The sequence below is a fragment of the Prunus persica genome, chromosome G4 (genome assembly GCF_000346465.2).
Source record: "Prunus persica cultivar Lovell chromosome G4, Prunus_persica_NCBIv2, whole genome shotgun sequence".
Classification (NCBI taxonomy): Eukaryota; Viridiplantae; Streptophyta; class Magnoliopsida; order Rosales; family Rosaceae; genus Prunus; species Prunus persica.
The window spans coordinates 12562866-12583728 of record NC_034012.1 but is presented as its reverse complement, the minus strand read 5'-3'; the positions used below and the strand labels follow the sequence as shown (position 1 = coordinate 12583728).

Here is a 20863-nt window from a genome sequence, read left to right as displayed (position 1 = left end):
CCCCGTCTGGTAGACGGTATTGTTGATTTAATAGGTGATATTTGGGCATTCACCTCTCAAAACATCGTTGAAGACTGAGGATTGACTCAGCACGTTGAGGTCATTTTAAGATCCAGCAACTCCGAAGAAGGCATGCCAAACCCAAGTATCTAATCCAGCAACGGCTTCAAGGATGATACTTTTTTGGCCTTTTCTATTTCCGTAATCTCCTTGCCAGGCAGTTGAGCAATTATTCAATTGCCAGTGTATGCAGTCGATGCTACCAATCATTCCTAGAAATCCTTGAGCTTCGACTTTTTGTAGAAGCCGTTGGAGGTTCCTGGGAGTAGGTCTACTCCAACATTCGTATAACAGTTGTAAGCTTTTGCTCTGGAAGAAGTCCCAAAACCCCAACAGCATCACACTTTTTAAACAAAGTATGCATCACAATTGCAAATATAATGCATTACTTTATTGAACAAATGGGGTTTCATTCTATATCGCCTTCGAAAATCAACATCATAATACAAAGAAGTTGGGATAAAATAATCTTCCAAAAGATTCTTACAAAGAAGTTGGGATAAAATAATCTTCCAAAAGATTCTTACCCCGAGAATGCTTATGTTTGTCCACATTCGGGCCACGGCCGGCTTGTGAACCACGGCGACGACCTTGGTTCTCTTCATCAAGCAAAGTCACTGCTATGACAACTTGTTGATCTTCTTCTCTTTACAACCTTTGCCTTTCAGCTCGTCTACGGCTTCTCTTATTTGTTTCTCGCTCTTACCTCTCCAAGCATCTCCTCATGTCTTCCATTGAGAATGGAGTATGAATTCTAAACTCTGAGAAATGAAAATATAGAAAGATGTGGTGTGAGAGGTATGAGCTGAGCCTCTAGTTTTATAGAAAATTTTGGCCAGATAGAGATGACACGTGACTCTATTTTAGAGGATGAAAATCTAATCTGAAATTTGAAATTCATCTTAAATTTGAAATTTATCTGAATTTTGAATTTTGAAATTCATCCGAAATTTGAATTTATCTGAATTTTGAATTTTGAAATGCATCCGAAATTTGAATTTATCTGAATTTTGAATTTTAAAACGCATCCGAAATTTGAACCCAAAAATCTTATCCGATTACGAGATATGAATAGTCTTGACACGTAGGAACCCAAAAATCTTATCCGAAAATATTATCCAAATTAATTATTGAGGTAAAAGAATTTGTGAAAAAAACAAAAAAATGAATATTAATTGCCATTTGCCTTTGCAACGGGTGGAAACACACATTGCTTTTTACAATGGCAAATGGGTGAAGTTGCTCTAAGGAGGTGGTTAGGGAGCCCATTGTGGATGCTCTCTAATTTTTAGTTAAAATTTAGCTAAAAACACTTGAAAAGTATTTTATGAGCTCTCTGTAAAATTTCAACTCCAACCATACTCCTTAGTTTAAAGAGTCATAAATGTTTTTAATATTTTTTAATTCAATTTTTGAATAAAGTATAAACACAAAAGCAACAATAAAAAATAGTTGACATTAAATAAATACTTAAAATAATATTAAATATAGAAACATTTAATTATAGGGAGTTACTATGAGTCCTTTCTCTCTCCTCAAATTTAGGAGCTCCTAGAGGTCTCTCTATTTTAGGAGCTGGATATGGAGCTTGGTTGGAGGTAGATTTTTTCAATTCCTCCCTAAATTTTAGCTAAAGAGGTGGTTTAGGAAGACTATTGTGGATGCTCTTACGATCCCCTTTTTTGACGCAAATTCTACTCATGGGTTCTTAACATTTGGTATCAAAGCCAGGTTTCACCATGCAACTAGGCCCAAATCCACAGAAGTGGCGACCTATAGGCTAGATTAAAATGATTGGTGTTATGTATGGGCATGATATCGAGTCATTGTATATAAGGAAAGGGCTACTATTGAGTTAGTGTCAATAGAGTGGGCCAACGAGGACGTTAGGTATGTAAGCGTGGTGGAATGTTAGGACTCAAGGATCCCACATTGGAAAAATAGCATATCCTAAAGTGGTTTAAGAACTCATGGACACCTCTCCCTTACAAGCCTATTTTTAAGGGCAAGTTCTAGCCATAGGTTCTTTTCAGGGGCATGTTAATAATATCCCACATCTAATAATCTTACATTCTAATAAAAAATGGTGGGTTAGAAAAAAATATTAAGCTAAATCTTTTTGGTAAATTAAGCTAAAATTATTACAAGAAGTCGTCTTTGTCCTGTTTAAACTGAAATTTCCGTTGTTCGCGAAGAGGGGTTGGTCTGTTGCCATCCTGCGCTGTGGACATGGCGGCGAAGTTCGCTTTAGGGTCGGAGCCAGTGGCGGGTTCACTCGCACCCTCAAAGAAGAGAGAGTACAGAGTCACTAACAGGCTCCAAGAGGGCAAGAGGCCCTTATACGCCATCGTTTTCAACTTCATCGACTCTCGCTACTTCAACGTCTTCGCCACAGTCGGTGGCAATCGGGTTTGTTGCTCTTGCCCTCTATAACTCATCCTACAAGGAACTAAAAGCAACAAAAAAGAACTCTTTTTTCGTAAAAGAAATTTACAGTGGAACTCCAATGCCGGGATGTAAGCTGGACTTTCCTTCTTTTTCTCGGGAACCAAACAGAGATTTTATGCTTTTTTGGCTGATTGTTATTATTTTTTTAATTATATTTTGCTTTAATGGGTTTTGTTAGATAGAGTGGATTACTAGAGATTTCGGCTCAATCTGGGTTTTTGGTCTCGGCTTTGCCTAATAATTTGTTTACATAGACGAAAGTTAGGGCCTTGGAATACAATGAAATGATTATTAAGGTTAGTGTTTGGGGAAAACAACGCAAAAGGCACCACATTTGATATTTACAATATTGGATTGCAATGCACCTGTGGTAGGGGTGAATTATAGTTGTTCTGAGCTGGTAATGTTATAGTTCACTGCTTCATTTGCAAATAAACAACATGAATTAGTTCCCATAAGTGATTATTTGAGTAAAAATCTTATCTGAGAGAGACAAATTACAAGGTTGGTTCTCTTTCCTCTATTTCTTGTACTTGTTGTAAAATGTTGCTTATTTTTATATTATTCTTTTGTCAGGTGACTGTATACCAATGTCTAGAAGGGGGTGTGATCGCCGTGTTGCAGTCTTACATTGATGAAGATGTAAGTAAAGACAGCCATCATTCTGCCATTGTTCAAATGGATTAGTGTTCTCTTGTCAGTCACTTATCATACGGTTTAGCATTCATTTGCGATTTTTAAAACTTTTCTTTGTCGATATGTGATTTACATGTGCTTTGTAGATCAGAAGGATGAGTCTTTTTACACTGCGAGCTGGGCATGCAACATTGATGGAAACCCATTTCTTGTGGCTGGAGGAATTAATGGTATAATGCGGGTCATTGATTGTGGTAGTGAGAAGATAGACAAGGTATCTTAGTACTGTTTCCGATCTCCTAGTCTATACTTAGCATACAATCAGGATGTAGGTGTACATCTATTTCAGCTGAAATTTCTGAAAATTTTCAAATTGCTGGAGTGGCAACAAAAGTAGAGGACTTTTTTTTTCTTTACATTCTTCCCCCCCTCCTAACATGCTAATCTATGTGCAGAGTTTTGTTGGCCATGGGGATTCAATAAATGAAATCAGGACTCAGCCATTGAAGTCGTCACTTGTAGTGTCAGCAAGCAAAGTGAACACAATAACCTTTTCTTTTTTTTTCTTTGAAGATGTTGTTTTTTGTTTGCTTTATTGGTAATCTTATAACTTGCCAGGATGAGTCAGTTCGGCTATGGAATGTTCATACTGGAATATGTATTTTGATATTTGCTGGGGCAGGTGGTCACCGCAATGAAGTCCTGAGTGTGGTAAGCATATTGGACGAGGAGTTATGTCCTGCCACCCTTCTATTAATCTTTTTTAAAGAAATCTACTGTTTCGTTGTTTTGTAGGTAAGATTGTGATGCAAGAAAATGATTTGATAGGCTGTTTATACTTACCTTGTTCTCATTATTATAGGACTTTCATCCTTCTGACATATATCGAATTGCAAGTTGTGGGATGGACAACACTGTTAAGATCTGGTCAATGAAAGGTAGGACTTCATGGTGCGGCTCCATATGACAATTTACATAATTTGGTTTGGTAAGCCATAGTTATGTAACTATGTGACATGGATCACAATAGTCGCAAATTTAGCCATTCACAATATCCTGTCTGATAGACTGGACTTTGAGATTGCACAGAGTTGTTGTGAAGACAATCAGTATTATGTGTATACTTATGCCTCTGAAAAGGTAGAATATATATTACTAATAGAAAATAGAAGAAGCCCTCATTGTTTTACTAGTATTGAGAAAGTAATGGGCTATGCGTGACTACTAATGTTGTGCTTTTCAAGTAATGTCATCTCAGGGTCAGAGTGCTAGATTGAAAGTTTGTACATGTGTTGACTAGGTGTAATCAAATATTATTTTTACTTTATTTTCTCATATATTGCTTTGTTTCAGAGTTCTGGACATATGTAGAAAAATCTTTCACATGGACAGATCTTCCATCAAAATTTCCAACAAAATATGTGCAATTTCCCGTGAGTACCTGTTGTTCTCTGTGTTACAGATTAGAGTTTTCATTCTCATTTTATCTGAGATTACTTTAACCTTTCAGGTATTCATAGCCTCCATTCATACAAACTATGTTGACTGTAATAGGTGGCTTGGTGATTTTCTCCTCTCAAAGGTGAATCACAATTTCATCCTGTATTTTCATTTTTGTCAGTGTAAAAGTCTAAAGGTGCTTTGGGAATGGAAAAGAGCCACATTATATAGGATGGAAAATCTTAATATCTCAAATCATGTCGCCTTTTCTAATTGATGTAGCTTAAATCAGCAAAATCAGTTGGTTCAAATGAGTTCATGAGAATGACATATCAATGCCTGAAAAGTTGCTTCATCTGTTTGTGGTCGTATCAAGCTCTGCTTAGCTTATTAGATCATCTAAAAGCCAGATAAAGTTTAATAGCTATTTTGCATGGTGTGCTAAATTTGTCCACATATAACAAATAAGTTTCAAATATGGGTAGCTTGAATTGCTTTTAGATTTCTGTTGTAGCTGGATTTCATATGTTCTCTAATGATTACATTAATAGATTATGTTGTGAATTTTCAGAGTGTTGACAATGAAATTGTGCTGTGGGAACCGAAAATGAAGGAACAGTCTCCTGGGGAGGTTAGAATACCTTGCTCCTCTTGTTTTAGATGTTAATGGCCGATAACTTTTTTGTTTTTTGGTTTTTATCATTTTTTTGTAAATTTATTTAAAGAGATGGAGGGAATGTATAGCAGAAGAGTAAGAGAGAGAGAGAGGGAGGTGAGAAGGGTTCGGAAGAAATGAGTGGAATATTATTAAACTAAAGACAAGTCTAAAAAGTGTTTATATCTTACTCTATAAACTATTCTATTTATTATCTCTCCTTTCTTCCTCACCTTCTATTTCTGGCTACTCAATGTCCTTTGTCCCTTTCTTTTTCCCTTTATCTTTCTAATTATAAACAAAACAGTTACCGAACAAGCCCTATATTTTCTTATTCTTTACGGTGTATTCCATGAATTTCTGCTGATATTGGTTGACTCTGTAGAAGTCCAGTGATTCTACTTTTTGGTGGGCTAAAATGTTATTGGATGCTTTCTGATTAGGGTACTGTTGACATCCTTCAAAAATACCCAGTTCCGGAGTGTGATATTTGGTTTATCAAGTTTTCCTGTGATTTCCACTACAATGCAGCTGCTATAGGTAAATGCAAACTGCAGTTGATATAATTCTTGATACTTTCAAACGTAAACTTTAGATGTTCCAACTGTTGCACAACTATATGTCGACTTCTTAGCCTCTACTGTTTTCTGTCTAGCAGGGAATAGAGAAGGAAAGATTTTTGTTTGGGAACTACAATCCAGCCCTCCTGTTCTAATTGCAAAGTCCGTTTGGTTTTATTTTTCTTTACCCAAACTTCATGCTGAAGAAATTTTGTCTATATGCCGGTCGGTAATCATAACCTTGCACCTTTTTTCAGGTTGATACATCCTCAATCAAAATCGCCAATTAGACAAACTGCCACGTCTTTTGATGGAAGGTGACTCTCCTAAATGGTTTATTTATCATTATTTTTGTTACATATATCTTTATATGACATTGTAATGTGAAAATTTATCCTCGTTGTATCATTATATATTGCAGCACCATTCTCAGCTGTTGTGAGGATGGGACTATTTGGCGCTGGGATGCCATGGAAAATTCTTAAAGCCTATCCAAGTGGGTACATTGGCATGAATTTTGTAAAATGCTCATCGCCTTGGCTCAGCTTTGGTTAATTGTGGTAATGTATTTCGTAATAGTGATCGAAATTTAGAGTACGGATGACTAGACTTTGGTGAACCTTTTACTCCAGCCTAGTTGTTATGTGTAACTTATGTGAGGTTGATCGCATGTCTACTTTAATAGAATTTTAGACCATGTTATTCAATCTTGCCTTTTTATGTTATAAAATATGCGACGCACTTTGGCTTTAGTATCAGCCAGTCATGTTTAACTCTCAGTGCACATTGAGGGCTCGCATGGTTTGTGCTCTTATGGAAGAAGTGAAGCCTTCGTTGATTGAGGAGATTCTGCTAGCGCCATGGGCGTATTGACACAAAATTACGAAGTAACATTTCACACAAAAGGAAAGAAAAAACAGAAAAAATGAACATGATGCAAACTACAAAGCAAACCGGTTGCATTCCTTATTTAGAAATTCAAGTTCCCCGGCCAACAAACATGTACTTCTATACCAAATTTAAGACCAAATTGCAGCACACATTACGAACTAGAAACTTAGGACCAAATTTCCCTTATTTGTAAATCAAACACTCTCATCCATGGATGTTTCATAAAATAAAAATTAAGCTAACAGGGCAAGTCTATTATTTTTTTAATACAAGCGGTATTTAGGGAGGGAGAATTGAACCGTTGACCAAAGATGCATGGGTGAATGCTCGACACTTCAGCCACAACCCCCACTGCAATTCCATTATAGATAATGGCAAAGTAATAATTAACTCAAATCCAGTATAATTTCGTGTTTGGTTCGAGTCATGTTGAATTATCACCCCTACAGAGGGTTATAAGAAGCTTATAGATAATGGCCGACCTTGGCTTATAAGTTAGGGGATATGCATAAGAGTTATTTTATCAACTGCATGCTAATCTGCTATAAGCTTGTAAACATGAAATCAAGTACACATCATATTTGCCAATTGGCCCTCATCATAGCTAACAGATGTGACACGGCATACCTTAGAAATTTAGGTCGATATATAGGACCTTAGATACAAAATTGATTTACCAGACAAATGAATAGATTTTCTCTCTGCCTGATTAGTACAAACACTCACCAAGCAATTTGGTCTCCCGTATATACAAAAAAGAATGGGTAAGCTATATGATTGGGACTATTTTCATCCCAAAGTACAACAGGGGAGAAAGAATAGCACAAATTGGCCAACTATATGTGGGACCGTAATTGTGTCAATAAACTCTGCATACTCTGAAGTTTCTGAGTGAGCTGTTTTACAGTTGCAAGATGCTGCACGGAAGATTCTGAATTACCTAGGTCGGCAAGAAGAGCGGCACACTTGGCCTGTGAATCTGTAAATGCCTCCTCAAGTGAAGCCACTGTTGATTCCAAGGTGGCGGTTGTAGATGGGGTTTCACCAATCAAAATTGATTGAGGGAGCCCAGTACTGCAAAAGCTGCTACCCCTGCTTAGCTTTCCAGGGGAGAATATCTTGTCAATGCCCTCAGTTCCTCCTGCAAATCATTTTCATAAATTTCCAAATTCACAAATGGCCGAGAAGAAAAAATTATTACAGTAGTATCCCAATCACATATACCAGATAAAACTTGTTGGCTAAAGAAATTGTGAAAATCTAGCTAAATTCCACATGAATCAGGTAATTCGAGGCATTTAGTGCTTACAAGCATGTGCAAATGCCAAGCGATGTCATTTGATTTTAACATAGCAATCTCAGGACTTAGAAAACAAAAAGAGCACAACCCTGATCAGAATTAAGGAGATGTATTCATCGACTGACAAACAGTTTAGTAACATACCAAGGTTGCTTAGTTGTTCCATTGCAGCCTGGCCAATGGACCCCTCCAGCTTGAGTAGCCGCAGAATTCCAGCGGTGATTCGACCCATTGATTCAACTTCTGACTTGCACAGGAAAGTAAGATATTGCAACTCATCCTTTGTTACAACCGCCTCAATCTATGGAGACAAAAGTGTCATAATGCAGAATATTTTTCTACAAGATACAGTTATTAACTTGAAAAAACCCATTACCGGTTGCTTAACAGAGAATTTCACATTTTCCACAGCCCATTCCACCATTTCATGATCAACCGTGTCCTCTGATATCACCATGCGAACTTCAAGATCTATACCTGCAGATGTGTCAGCAGTTTCCTTGATCCCATTCACAGGTAAGACAGCAGCATCAATACACTTCTGGGCATGGGGCTTTAAAGTTTGCAAGCCTTCCACACCAACCTGCAACCATAATTAAGATGTATGCGATCATGAACTAGATATCTCTATGATTAAAATAAAGGAGCATGAACCGCTACATTGAAATGAATCATAATGAGTTGCATATATTTTCATCGAATAATATTCATAAACAAAGCAAACCATATCTATGGTGCCAGAACACATGTTGAAGGCAGCACAGGCGCAGCACAAGCCAGCCAAGTTCCACCAAGGAATATGCTTTAGTATTGTCAGGTCATAAAACTTTTCACATGAATGTACTTTGCACATTTTGCCCAAATCTCAAAATATCCTTGCTCAACCTAGAATTGACTCAATCATCCTTTAACCAAAACCAAATGTTAGGTCTATATTACATATCTGCAATTTGCATCCCAACCATTTAGTATTCTGAGTGAATGAGCAAGACACCTTCTCACCCTCATATAATTGACCCACTTAAGGTAAAGCCGAGAATTATCATACTTCATTAGTACTCTACCAAACAGAAATCATGACAGGCGATTTAAGAATATGATCATATCTTTTTTCTGAAAGGAAACAGAAATTTGTTAAACCAAAAACTAATACATTGCGCAGATGAGAAATCCACTAGGATAACTACCACATTACAATGACAGTGGACCAAACGCTCTAATCTAACAACACAATACAAACATCGGAGAACATAGTGTGAAGTATGAACCAACCTCATAACAGGGACATAATCCCAGAAAAGCATGCACCTTACAAATTTACAATATACCCTAAGATAACACCCAGGTAGACCATAAACTATTTTATGTCCAAGAAATGTCCAAAAACAAAATGACAAAATGTTTCAATGGCGCTGCCTAATTCATGGCTGATCCTTTTGAAAACAAATGTTCACTGTCAATAATCAATATGCATGCATGTTTCGTCAAACATACTTTTGAAAGGCTCAAGCTCAACTAGCACATTAAAACCTTAAAAAGAGAGGGAGAGACAATGACGAGAGTGAGATATCCTTACTGTAACCAATTCCACAGGATATTTCTCTGTCCTGTATGACTTTCCATTACCATTCAGCATATGCTTGGGACTACCTTTCGCTTTCACATGCAGATTATGAAATGTTGTGTGCCAACATCTCTCTTCTCTTCCCACATCCTCATGATTGAACCACCATCTTTCTGCCATCTCCTGTTCACCTTCAAGAGCAAACAACCAATTTTTCAATTCTATGGAGACTTCCACATCGTCTGGTTTTCCCAAGTGCAAAACCCCACTTTCTTTCCCATCTCCTGAACTTCCATCTGGAAAAAAATGGAATATTAGAGCCATTACAGTAACAATAAAATGAGTAGACGTAAAAAATATATAAAAAAAAAGGGGGAAAAACAGCACAACAGACTGTAGGTAATCAAACACACAAGATTCTCCAAATCATATTGTCACATACCCTCTTTCAAATCAGCAATGAGTGGCAATGGTTTGAAAAGTTTTGACAGTGGTCCTGCTCGTAATTTTTCTAACTCTTTAGAAAGCCCCTTTCCAGGACCACCATCAGGGCCAAGTATTCCAAAGCGATGCAGCAGGGATTCAGCATAGTTCATTCCCCCACCTAGGCGAACACCAGAGATACACGCTGACACATTCAAACTATGACACTCTACATCTCGTTCATTTAAAGGAATTACGTGTACCATGCTTATGTCCAGAAATGGATCTACAAAAACTTTTCCATTTGATTGATGTTTTCTTTGGTTATCTATCCAAAATACAGGTCTTAGCTCAGGGTACCCATTTCCACTTGTTGAAAGATCATTTTCAATAGAAGTCAAAACTGTGTCATTCTCAAGAACCAAGTTTCTCTCAGTGTCTACACAGTCCACCTCAACACTATCCCAAAGTATAGTGGATGAAACAGCAATTGCACCACCAAGAGTTCTGTGAGTAACTTTTATGAAGAGATTATCCCCGATAAACTGAACTAGAGGCATTCCTTGACTATTCATGGAAGATGATTCCAGAAATCTAATCTGAAGGTCTTTCACTGCTAAACTTACTGCTGTATCATTGGGAACCTTGTCAATCAGGTTTCCGTCACTAGAATGATCCCTATTTTTCTTTTGTCCAGTATTTTTTCCGACGAGGACAATCTTTTCACTAACTCTGCCAAAGTAAGCATAAAGATCCAAAACAAAAAATAACTGTTCAACAGAAGTGTTAGAGAGATAGTTTTGACAAGCTACCCCAACCCTGACAATACCACCAGGGGGAGGAACATTTGTTAATGGGCTTCCATCAGCAGTTACCATAACTACTTCAACACAAGCATCTTTCAGCTCAACACATCTCCACAAGCCTGAATTCTGATCAAGAGAACTCTGATGTCCAGCTGACTTAGTACATGTTTCTAGTGACAAACTAAGGTGTGATGCTCCAGTAGTCCATTTCTTCTGGCTAGCATCAACCGGTTGACCTTCCCAGAGACAGAAGCAAGCAGGATCCTTCTCCAGATTCAATAACCTTAGTTTTAGTGATGGTGACTCCGAAAAGAACAAGTTCTCAATATGAAGCCTTGCCCCAGAAAAGGCACTCTGGTTGATACTGCCCCTTTTGTTAGCAGGGTTACTGTCTATGTCCAAAGGAACAGCCACATCTAACTCCTTGAGGTTGAAAATCAAGGAATTTACGGAGAAATCTGCTAAAACAGCACCAGGGTTGACTACAATTCCATCAGCCAGGAAGGAACAGATCCTCAAACAGGATCCTTCCTGAAGATCAATCTGGAATCAAAACAAAAAAGATGAAAAATGATACGTGATGATTCACAAAAGAACAAAAAAATAAGAAGAGGGAAACAAAACAAAAAAAACAAAAATGTTGATATAAGCGTTCATACTTTGGAATAACCAATACATACCATGAGGGGCTGACAATTAATTACAGTTTGCGAAGCAAAAGATGGAGGGACTGGGGAGGGCTTGATCTGAAGAGAATGGAGGCATAAAAAAGGAACACCCTTATTTAACTGCCACTCCTGATCTCCCAAAGGATATATGGGAGGGGAAAAGTTTTTACCTGTCCAAACAAAAAGACAAAAACGATAGAGAATCGCTTCAAACTATAGATACCCAAAACCTAAACACAGCCACTGCGTTAAATGCCCTTCTCTCCATTGTGCATAATAAATTTAGCCCATACCAAAATCAGGAACATGTAAAGGTTCTTCAGAAACTGCTCGCATAGATGGTTGAACTAAGGTGCATGGAGGTCGTGAATATGTATCCCTACATTCCAGCCACCAGCATAAATTATGATTTAGTCATATGACTGAGCACATATCAAATTGAAAGGGAAGTCATATGCCACATGTATCATCCAAAATTTATTGGCTTCAACAACAAATAGAAACACATTAGGAATACAGTCACACAGAATAGACCTTACTCAATTCCAAACTGAGTTCCAGGAGAATGTCGATGACAAAACATATTTACTAGCACTAAAACTCTTGAAACATCATAAATGAACAAAGCTTACCTTAAAAACAGTCCACCAATCATAACCCTTGACAAGTTGTTGTCAATTTCTCCATCTGAAACACTAGCCTGCAAAAGTGGATCCCCATATAAGATCTTAGATTCCCAAAGGAGTTAGACAGACATGGCACTGCAAAAACAGTACATGTGTATGCACAAAACCTATAATTTGTATGTTCACCAATGAGATCGAAGGGGTCTGATGGCTCTATGTTAATATATTGCACAGATTTCAAATGCCAAACATTTTTAATCAAAAAGTGGGACAAATGTGTGGATTCCCCTCCTATTGATGGATATTTGAGGGGCACCTTGTGGGGCCCATTCCGCATTCTATTTCAATGATCCAAACTGTCTATTTTTCAAGTCTTCATCCATAGATCATCCTTAAAAAATATTGGGCAAATCATAAACCATTTAAGACATCTATATGAAAATGATGAACAGTGTTTCCAAGAAAACACTACACTGACTATCTTCAAATTTACAGTTAAATGTTCTCCGATTTCAGCGATTTTTTGCAGAGAGTATCTATGGATGATGACTTAAAAAATAGACTGTTCGGATCATTGAAATAGAAAGTGGAATGGGCCTTACAAGGGTGTCCCTCAAATAAGCTTATTTAAGGATCACTCAATTGAGGCTCTCTACAAAATTGTGAAGTACAATATACATAGGACACTCCTTGATGTATACGCATTCCATAGACTGAATATTATTTTAAAAAATAGTAAATCCAAGAGTTATAGAATACTAAGACAATGCCAATGAAAATTTTAATTTAATAAGAGTGAGTCATAGAACGGTACCCGTGAGAAGAAGAGTGATTGCATCAAAAGTTCAAGCTGGAACTCTGCAAGTATACCCAAGACTTCTGAGAATGCTTAAAATTAACATTTTTAATAACATACATCTTTTTATCTTGATGTACAAAAGTATCAAATCCCTATAGCACTTGTAAAGGAAAATCACACACCAGTATCTTTAATGCAGAGAAATATGTGGTCCACAACAATTGAGACTATAGAACGTCCTGCTGCTTCTGTGGATCGCTGCAAAAATTTCATGAGAGATGTAGAGAGAGAGACAGAGAGAGAGAGAAGAAGAAAAGGAGAATCATAAGAGATTAGCTAGAAAATAGTATGAGAATGAAGTAAAGGTAACAGCAAACCTGCTGAGTGTTTGAATCTACATCTCCTCTATTCAGGCAGACATACAATCCTGTCATAAAGCGGAGAAGAGCACGTAGGCCTGCACCACGTGATTATATATTAGCACCAAGCTATACATATACCATATATTTATAGAATTCAGTGAAACAAATAATTTCACTTGTTACCTGGTTCACTTATTGCAGGACAAATGGCCTCTGTGATATGGATCTGAACCTCAAGCCCAAGTGGACTGTTCAATTCAGTCCTTTGCACTGTGATCTGGTCAAAGTCACAAAGTCAAGAAAGATGCAGTAACACAGCCCATAAAACTCTAGAAGCTCTCTAGATTCACACAGATATATGGAGTAAAACAAATCCATCAAGAATTAACTAAAAAGTGCATATCAACATTACATAAGCTTCTCCTGAAATTCCTTCTATAAAACGCTCCCCACCAAAGAAAACTCGCTTTGCACCATCATCATCTCGCTGGTTTCCTCCATCTTCAGTACGCGCTATATTAGCATCCATGAACATATCAGGGTGAGGCAGGAGATCGATAGACAAAGACTCCCACTCAAGTTTCTGGTAAGAAAAGAATTTATCATTGTTTAATAACTAAGTTAAACTTGGGAAGCCTAACACCTGTATTCAGAGAATACTGGAACACACACTTGCAAACACGGCAGCACATACACTTGAAGTAAGAGCAAGAGAGGTGCAAAATATAATTAGAATTTAGAGAAGTTCAAGAAAGGAAAGTAGGCACCGCTTAGCCCCTCACCCCACCCCCACAAAGGGAATATAGAGATAGAAGGAAATACGGATCTGATGCACAAAGATTAGCACATTACTTTGAATAAATAAATGAACTTTTTGTCATTGGAGAACTCCCGTGCTTCCTTAAGATTTACAACCTGTTACAGGACATGTTATTCAAATAAGCCGGTGAACGGATGAAAGTGGTCCAAAGAAAATTTTCATATAAGCTTAACCAACACATTACCTGCCAATTTTCATTAGTGGTATACAGCAAAAGGTTGCGTATAGTGATAGAGGCCAGAGGTGATGCCCTGGGTTAAGCATAAAAAAACAAAAAAATGAGAGAAGGATGAGCTTTATAAGCACTGACCCATACAACTTCATATTTCAAATGTCCAAGAAAGCCTACAGTGCATCTCCATACTGTTTTTGCCCGAAAACTTGAACTCATCAATCCTACAGTTTTTTCTATCTAAAACCATCATCCAAACAGACCTGAACCCCTAAAATAGAGCCATCCAGAAAATTTCAGGGGTAAAAGATTTTCTTCTTGTTGATCAAGCTGAGGTATGAAAAAACAATTCCTTGTTTGGAGGCCAAAAGTTTTTATCACAATCTACATTCCTACAAAGGGATCCATAAATAGGAAAATCATTATTGCTTAAGGTAAAATATGACTTCACAAATTGTGTATATATCTATATTTAACTCCAATCTAAGGTCATACAATCAATAAAATTAAGCGAGTAAATTCTTAAAAGGCCAATTCATGTAGGATAAGAGCACATCCGTATAAATAAATAAATAAAGATATAACTTAAAAACTGGGCCTTTGGAAATTACCAACTTGCCCCTCCTTGGCATCGACCACCCCCACGAGTTTCAAGTAGAAGATTAACTGTGAGAATCTCCACAGTCATTCCATCTGCAATCTGGGAATTTACAAAGGTCAATAATGTAACTTTCAGAATAAATGTTCAAATCTAGGTGCATGCTTTAAAACAAAATTTTAAGAAAACAGTTGTCAGTAGGGAAGCTTGCATAAAACTTTGCATGCCTGAATTACAAGAAGCATGACATTCCCTAATATTTTCATTCTTACTGAGATTCCCAGTTCCATTAGTTTGAAAGAATGACAATAGTATCATTATGTGCACTGTAACACATACATTCACTGCGTTGATTGAACCTTACCTTATCAGCAAATCCATAACCGCTACCCTTCGCAGAGCTAGAGGATGACGGTGAACTGCATGTGAAACTTAGTGCTCAGTAAATCTATGACTGCAGTACAAAACTTTTTTCAATATGGAAATGTAAGATCAAGAAAGATATGTAATTAGGCTTTACCTTCTTGGGCTCCTTGCATCCAAATCTGATTTCTCTTCTAAAACCAAATCAAGCCTATCAATTTGCACAACAATCGGCTCTATTTGTACATTACTCACAGATGGAAGCTATAAATCACACAAAGCAAAATCATTTAATTAATTATATATCCGTACATGAATTGGGGAAAAAAACAAAAGCCACTCAATGCATATAAACGAACCCATCTGGAATATACATCAACCAAGCTCTAACTAGAGAATCACATATTGTGTAATGATATACTCAACCAATTTTGGGACTTTTGTAACAAGTAAGAGAGCGTACACTAAAGCCAACACATTTTAACTTCTCATTTCCTCTAATTCATTTTCCTTCAAACTTTCAGCCGGACACTTTACATCTATCAAAACCAATTGAATAATATCGAACACGCGATAAATGAATGCAGAATTAACAGTCACCAACCACTATCTCCAGTTTTCCGACTTTGGCCGTGGCTACATTCAGTGCCGGAGGCAATCCCATGCTCGAATGCACAGCATCGCCGTTTATATCTGTCAAATTCAGAAGCAAACTCAAAATGAACCCTAATCAGATCGAATTGATCACAAAACCAAACAAACGAATCGCCGAATTTACCCAAATTAGAAAGCTGCGCGGTCCGTCCCTGCAACTTGAACTGGTCTCGGGAGAAGGACTTCAACCAGTACTTGAGAGTGTACTCTAGAGCCAGAGCCAATATGGACTCCATTGCTGAGAGGCAAACCTTCCAGAAACGTCTACAACCTCCTCGAGAATTCGGAGAAGTTGATAATAGAGCTTTCGGAGCTCTGTGGATCTACGCGACGCGAAATGCAGAAAACCCTAATCGGGTTCGGATCGGAGGCTGTGGTTGGCGGTGTGAGCATGCATGCATTTGGGGTTTCTTTCCTTTTTGGGGTCGTCTTGTTGCAGGTGGGAATCTGAGGACAGTGGGGTGGAAGAAAGAGGCGGGGATGGGTCGGCACGTGCGAGGGGGAGGGGACCGTATGAGTGGCACGTGAGGGGTTGGATTGGTGTGCATTGGATCTGGGGGGGGTGTTTGGGTGTGTCAGAAATTCAGAATAGCAGAGAGAACAGTGGATTTGTCGGCGTGGCTTTCGTGTTTGGGAAAAAGCGATTTCGAAGCTTGGGGCAAGTGGGATTTGTTTTTTTTTTTTTTTTTTTGGCAAGTGGGAGTTTTGGGTGCGATTTTCGTTTACCCTTTTTAATTACCGTGTATGTGAGATTTTTCTCTTCTTCCTTTATAATTTTGACAGAAGACATATTTTATCTTCGATAAAGTATTTTATGTCATATTTCAATGATTATATGATAATTTAGATGTTACAAAATTGATTCTAATGAGCTCAACTTCTAAGAAATACTCGATGAAAGGAAGAAAAAAACCTAGACTTTCTTTTTAAGGGAAAACCCTAGATATGAGAAGGCATGCGATGCTGTTTACCTTTAGCTGAGCATAAATATTTAGAAAAATAAGAATTTAGTGCTAATTTTAGGAAGTTGAACATATCTAGTAGAACTTAGTCCACTCCACCAAAACAGTTCCTTAACCGAAAAGAAATTATAGCACCTCTTTTATAAAATTCATGGCTCCTCCCTTGGTAGGATTATGTAGTTAGCACATATATGAATTTTTGAGTTCAAAACGTGTAAAAGAAGAAGATGGAAGTAGAGCTAAAATAACAAGAGCATGGAAGTATACCAATTGGTAATGGTTAGTACCTCTTTAGTACCTCTTTCTTGTGATTAATTCTAAAGGTATATAGAAAAAAGAATTTATATATTAATTGGACCCACCACAATATACCAATATGCTTTGTTTGTACAGAAGAGAGAGAGAGAGAGAGATAGAGAGAGCCGAAATTCTTGTGGTTGCCTGCTTGCCTCGACTTTGCCTAGGAAGGATGAGTTGGTTCTTTGCTTTCTACGTTGCTTTGCAAACTACTTTACGTAATTATTTAATAATACTTTGCAAGTGGACTGGTATATGATTTAGCTGGATCAAGATAATTAGCCCTAATTGTAGGGCTTGATTTGGATGGGTTGCAATGCAATAGCCACACACACAAAACGTTCGGCTCTCCACCAATTACAGGGAAAGAACGTTTTTTCTATGTGCCCTTGCTTTATAGATTCTCATTTTTCTCCTTTATTATCTTTTTGGTATTGGAGGCAATCTTATATCAAACATTATACACACCTCATTTCTTGATAAAAAATAAACATCTATAAATTCATAATTCTTGGGAGCTGGTCTGACATATATACTATATAGACAGATTCTTAATCTATATACTATTGTCTATTGATTAAGTCCCCGTTTGGCATTGCTTATTTTGGGTAATAAGTGATTTTTAAAAAATTTCGGGAAGCCCAACCCGTTTGGTAACCTATAAGAAAATCACTTATTGTTAAAAATTGCTGTGAGAGAAAGCAATAAATGAAAGCAGCTAATGACCTGCTTTCATTTTCTGATTATACGATAATCAAATTTGAGAAGCGCTAGGTTTTAATGAACTTTACAAACTTCCAAAAATACCCCAATCTATTTTCACGCTCTCTCTTCCTCCTTCCCTCACATCACGTTGCTTCTTCTCACAATCTCTTCACAGAGCCCACTCCCCTCCTTCTCTTCAATTCTGCCTACAGTAGTTTTTTCTTGTTGGATCAATTGAAGCGCATTGCTGAGCCACAAGACTCAGGTAAGAGATGCATATTATGTTTATTTCTTTTCAATTTCAATCGTCTCTCTTTCTCTTTAATTTCTAGGGTTTTAACTATCTTCCCAAATGGAAAAATGTCATTCTCATGCCAATACGTGATATAGAAAACCAACAACAAAAACGCACTTGGAAAAACATCCCTGTTGTCTTTGTCTGTTGCTCTGTTACTGTTTGTCTCGCTTGCTCTGTTACAGTTTGTCTCACTTGCAAAAAATATCACGGCCTTCCTCACTTACTCACTCTTTCTCTTGCTGTTTCTCTCTATTTGGGCAAATAGATTTCGAGGGGGTCAAACCTCCAAATCATAAAGCTCTAATTTTTACTTGGAATTTTCTATATTATCTTGGTCATAACCTTCAAAGCATAAAGCTCTAAAGAACCTCTCGGTGGTTTTAAATATTTTTATATTTCACTATACTTGAAATGCTTGCATTTGTGTTAATATGATAGATTTTGTTATGGTCTTGTTTTGTTTCTCTTCCTAATCTTTGTATCCTGAAAAACTATTATTGATTCATTGGTTATGTTTTTAGTTTGGAATTTTGGGTTCTAGATGAATTTTTATGTCAGTAGTGAGCCACTGTTATTTGGTATCTTATTGAGTTGCAAGTTGGTTAGGTGAATTCTTTTTATTAGTTTGGAGATAGAGATAAAGAAAGTGAAGTGTTGCCAGTTCAAGAGGCTTTCTATTTCTGGTACTGTTAATTATAGAAGAGTTTTGGTATTTCCAAACTAATTCATGTACCTTAGTTAATGTAGGGGTCCATACAAACTTTCCTGGTGAATATCAGCTTCGCAAGCCTGAACAATTGAAATATTTCTATCCCAAACATTTCCCTATATGTTATATATAACATTTGATTGAAAGATATTTGGGTCATTAATAGTTAATGTGCTTTGATCATATCGTTGAAACTTTTGAGGGAAGCTTGTTTTATTTTCATGTGTGTCTGAGGCTGGAAGAAAGCTGTGTTATGAAATTTTATTGTGATGGCAACCTTTTGGTTTATTTTGTAGAGTTGAATGACAAAGCCTTTGAACAGTAAGTGGTAGTTTGGGGCTGGGATTACTTGAGGCGTATAGTTCAACTTTGGACATTTTTGTAGGCATTTCAAATCATAGTGACTTTCAACCCTAAATCCTAAAATGGTAGTGACTTTGTTCGGTGTTGTTTCTTGTTTTAGGGGCCTAGTTTCCACAAGCAGTGTAAATAAAAACTTGGATATTTATGAAATACTCTGTATTTCGTATCCTAAAAAACAAAATGATTGAAGGAGAGTATGAGACTTTTGGATTATAATTTATATCACTGGGCCGTTTCACACAGAGTCTACTTTCCAAAATGTGGTCACTGTTTTGGGAACTTTTATTGCTGGAATACATTTACTTGGTAGTTTATTGTAAGATTTCTTTTGACATTTTGGTTTACCCATTTATTGGTAGAAAGGGTATACCTACCCAAAATGTGATGGCTGCATGCAATTTATATTTGCATGTGCCGGATGGGAAGGCACGGCCCATGACACAAGGATATTTCTATCGGCTTTACGTGATCAAAGTTTGAATTTTCCTAAACTTCCAAATGGTACTATTTCTATCTAAATAAAAATAAATTCATATAATTTATATTTAAATTTTTTTACATTGTGAATAATCTATTAAATTTTTTTTAGGAAAATTTTATCTAGTAGATGCGGGATACCCACAAATGAGAGGCTACTTAGGACCATATAAAGGTGAAAGATATCATCATCTTCCTGATTTTCGTAGGGGTGTTCAACCAATGGGTCATAAAGAGGTATTCAATCATACACACTCTTCTCTGAGAAGTGTTATTGAACGCACTTTTGGAGTATGGAAAAAGAGATGGAGTATTTTACGCGACATGCCTAGTTATCCTTTTGCAAAACAAGTCAAAATAGTTATTGCAACCATGACACTTCATAACTATATAAGAAGACATGCCAAACGTGATTGTCATTTTGATGAAAGTGAAGATGACCTAAATGGTACTCAAGATGAAGAGATTGAGAGAGAGGTTGATGCACAACAAGAAGATGGTCCTGTAACACAAGAAATGGAGGCATTGAGAAATCATATAACCGCAAGTTTAATGAGTTCATCTGGTTAGAAATGTATATGATTGCTTATTTATGACTAGTTTAATTTTTGTTATGACCATATTATTGACAATATATTTATTTTTAATTGAATACTTTATTTATTTTATAATTAAAATAATTTTTACGGTGTGATGGAAACATATTTAATACAAAAAAATTATATACGTTAAAGTGAAAGTGCTTTTCCTTTTACCAAACACTTGAACAGAAAAGTCATTTCAATATAATGCCCTTTTTAGTCATTATACACAGCTCATAGCACTTTTACAAAAAAATTTACCAAATACTCAAAAACTGATTATTGTACAAACAGCACTTATAACAAAAAGTTTACCAAACGCCAAACTGCTTTCTCTCACAGCTGATTTCTCTCACAGCAAATCTGACAGCGATTATTTTCACAGCACAGTAATGCCAAACTAGCCCTAAGTAGAACAAGGTGATGCTTATTTCCAATTTAATAATATAATATATCATCAACGAAGTATAGTCCGGTGAAAAACGATATTAACTTGCAGATCAATAGTCATAAGTTCGAACTCCTCATCCCCTTGTAATTTTCTTTATACCCTCAAGTAAGTGTGAATAAGCTTTTTTTTTACTTTTATCCTTATTATATAGAAATTTTTGTGAACATGAAACTTA

At 36.8% G+C, this 20863-nt stretch overlaps 3 protein-coding genes across 4 annotated transcripts; 2 read left to right on the top strand and 1 right to left on the bottom strand.

Moving 5' to 3' along the window:
* LOC18781290 (polycomb group protein FIE2) lies at positions 2204-6552 on the top strand. Its single transcript, XM_007211395.2, has 13 exons — positions 2204-2469; positions 3085-3150; positions 3296-3418; positions 3600-3680; positions 3763-3855; positions 4007-4082; positions 4498-4577; positions 4655-4726; positions 5156-5215; positions 5683-5779; positions 5898-5961; positions 6057-6116; positions 6221-6552. The coding sequence occupies exons 1-13, from the start codon at positions 2290-2292 to the stop codon at positions 6282-6284; spliced, it is 1116 nt and encodes a 371-aa protein (XP_007211457.1). The 5' UTR covers positions 2204-2289; the 3' UTR covers positions 6285-6552.
* On the bottom strand, positions 7213-16840 carry LOC18780581. The gene is made up of 20 exons (XM_007214499.2): positions 15970-16840; positions 15796-15884; positions 15349-15455; positions 15193-15247; positions 14842-14930; positions 14243-14309; positions 14091-14153; positions 13651-13821; positions 13422-13515; positions 13254-13333; positions 13059-13134; positions 12892-12935; positions 12084-12151; positions 11745-11830; positions 11464-11621; positions 9997-11326; positions 9567-9850; positions 8367-8573; positions 8135-8291; positions 7213-7831 (listed from the first exon to the last, which is right to left on the bottom strand). The coding sequence occupies exons 1-20, from the start codon at positions 16079-16081 to the stop codon at positions 7527-7529; spliced, it is 3642 nt and encodes a 1213-aa protein (XP_007214561.1). The 5' UTR covers positions 16082-16840; the 3' UTR covers positions 7213-7526.
* On the top strand, positions 17655-20313 carry LOC18780408. Of its 2 annotated transcripts, XM_020562653.1 has the most exons (3): positions 17655-18074; positions 19543-19680; positions 19769-20313. In XM_020562653.1, the coding sequence occupies exons 1-3, from the start codon at positions 17885-17887 to the stop codon at positions 20224-20226; spliced, it is 786 nt and encodes a 261-aa protein (XP_020418242.1). In that variant the 5' UTR covers positions 17655-17884; the 3' UTR covers positions 20227-20313. The 2 variants fall into 2 exon arrangements, with proteins under 2 accessions (XP_020418242.1, XP_020418243.1); XM_020562654.1 differs by lacking the exon at positions 19543-19680.

Bases quoted from the DNA above. Each gene is read 5' to 3' on its own strand.
- LOC18781290 (XM_007211395.2), top strand. From the start codon at position 2,290: ATGGCGGCGAAGTTCGCTTTAGGGTCGGAGCCAGTGGCGGGTTCACTC. The intron at 3,681-3,762 runs GTGAACACAATA...ATAACTTGCCAG, and splicing joins TTGTAGTGTCAGCAAGCAAA to GATGAGTCAGTTCGGCTATG. The intron at 6,117-6,220 runs GTGACTCTCCTA...TATATATTGCAG, and splicing joins GCCACGTCTTTTGATGGAAG to CACCATTCTCAGCTGTTGTG.
- LOC18780581 (XM_007214499.2), bottom strand. From the start codon at position 16,081: ATGGAGTCCATATTGGCTCTGGCTCTAGAGTACACTCTCAAGTACTGG. The intron at 15,248-15,348 runs GTAAAGCCTAAT...TTTCACATGCAG, and splicing joins GATGCAAGGAGCCCAAGAAG to TTCACCGTCATCCTCTAGCT. The intron at 13,822-14,090 runs GTAATGTGCTAA...TTTTCTTACCAG, and splicing joins AGTTCATTTATTTATTCAAA to AAACTTGAGTGGGAGTCTTT.
- LOC18780408 (XM_020562653.1), top strand. From the start codon at position 17,885: ATGAACTTTACAAACTTCCAAAAATACCCCAATCTATTTTCACGCTCT. The intron at 18,075-19,542 runs GTAAGAGATGCA...ATTGGTAGAAAG, and splicing joins TGCTGAGCCACAAGACTCAG to GGTATACCTACCCAAAATGT. The intron at 19,681-19,768 runs GTACTATTTCTA...AATTTTTTTTAG, and splicing joins TTTTCCTAAACTTCCAAATG to GAAAATTTTATCTAGTAGAT.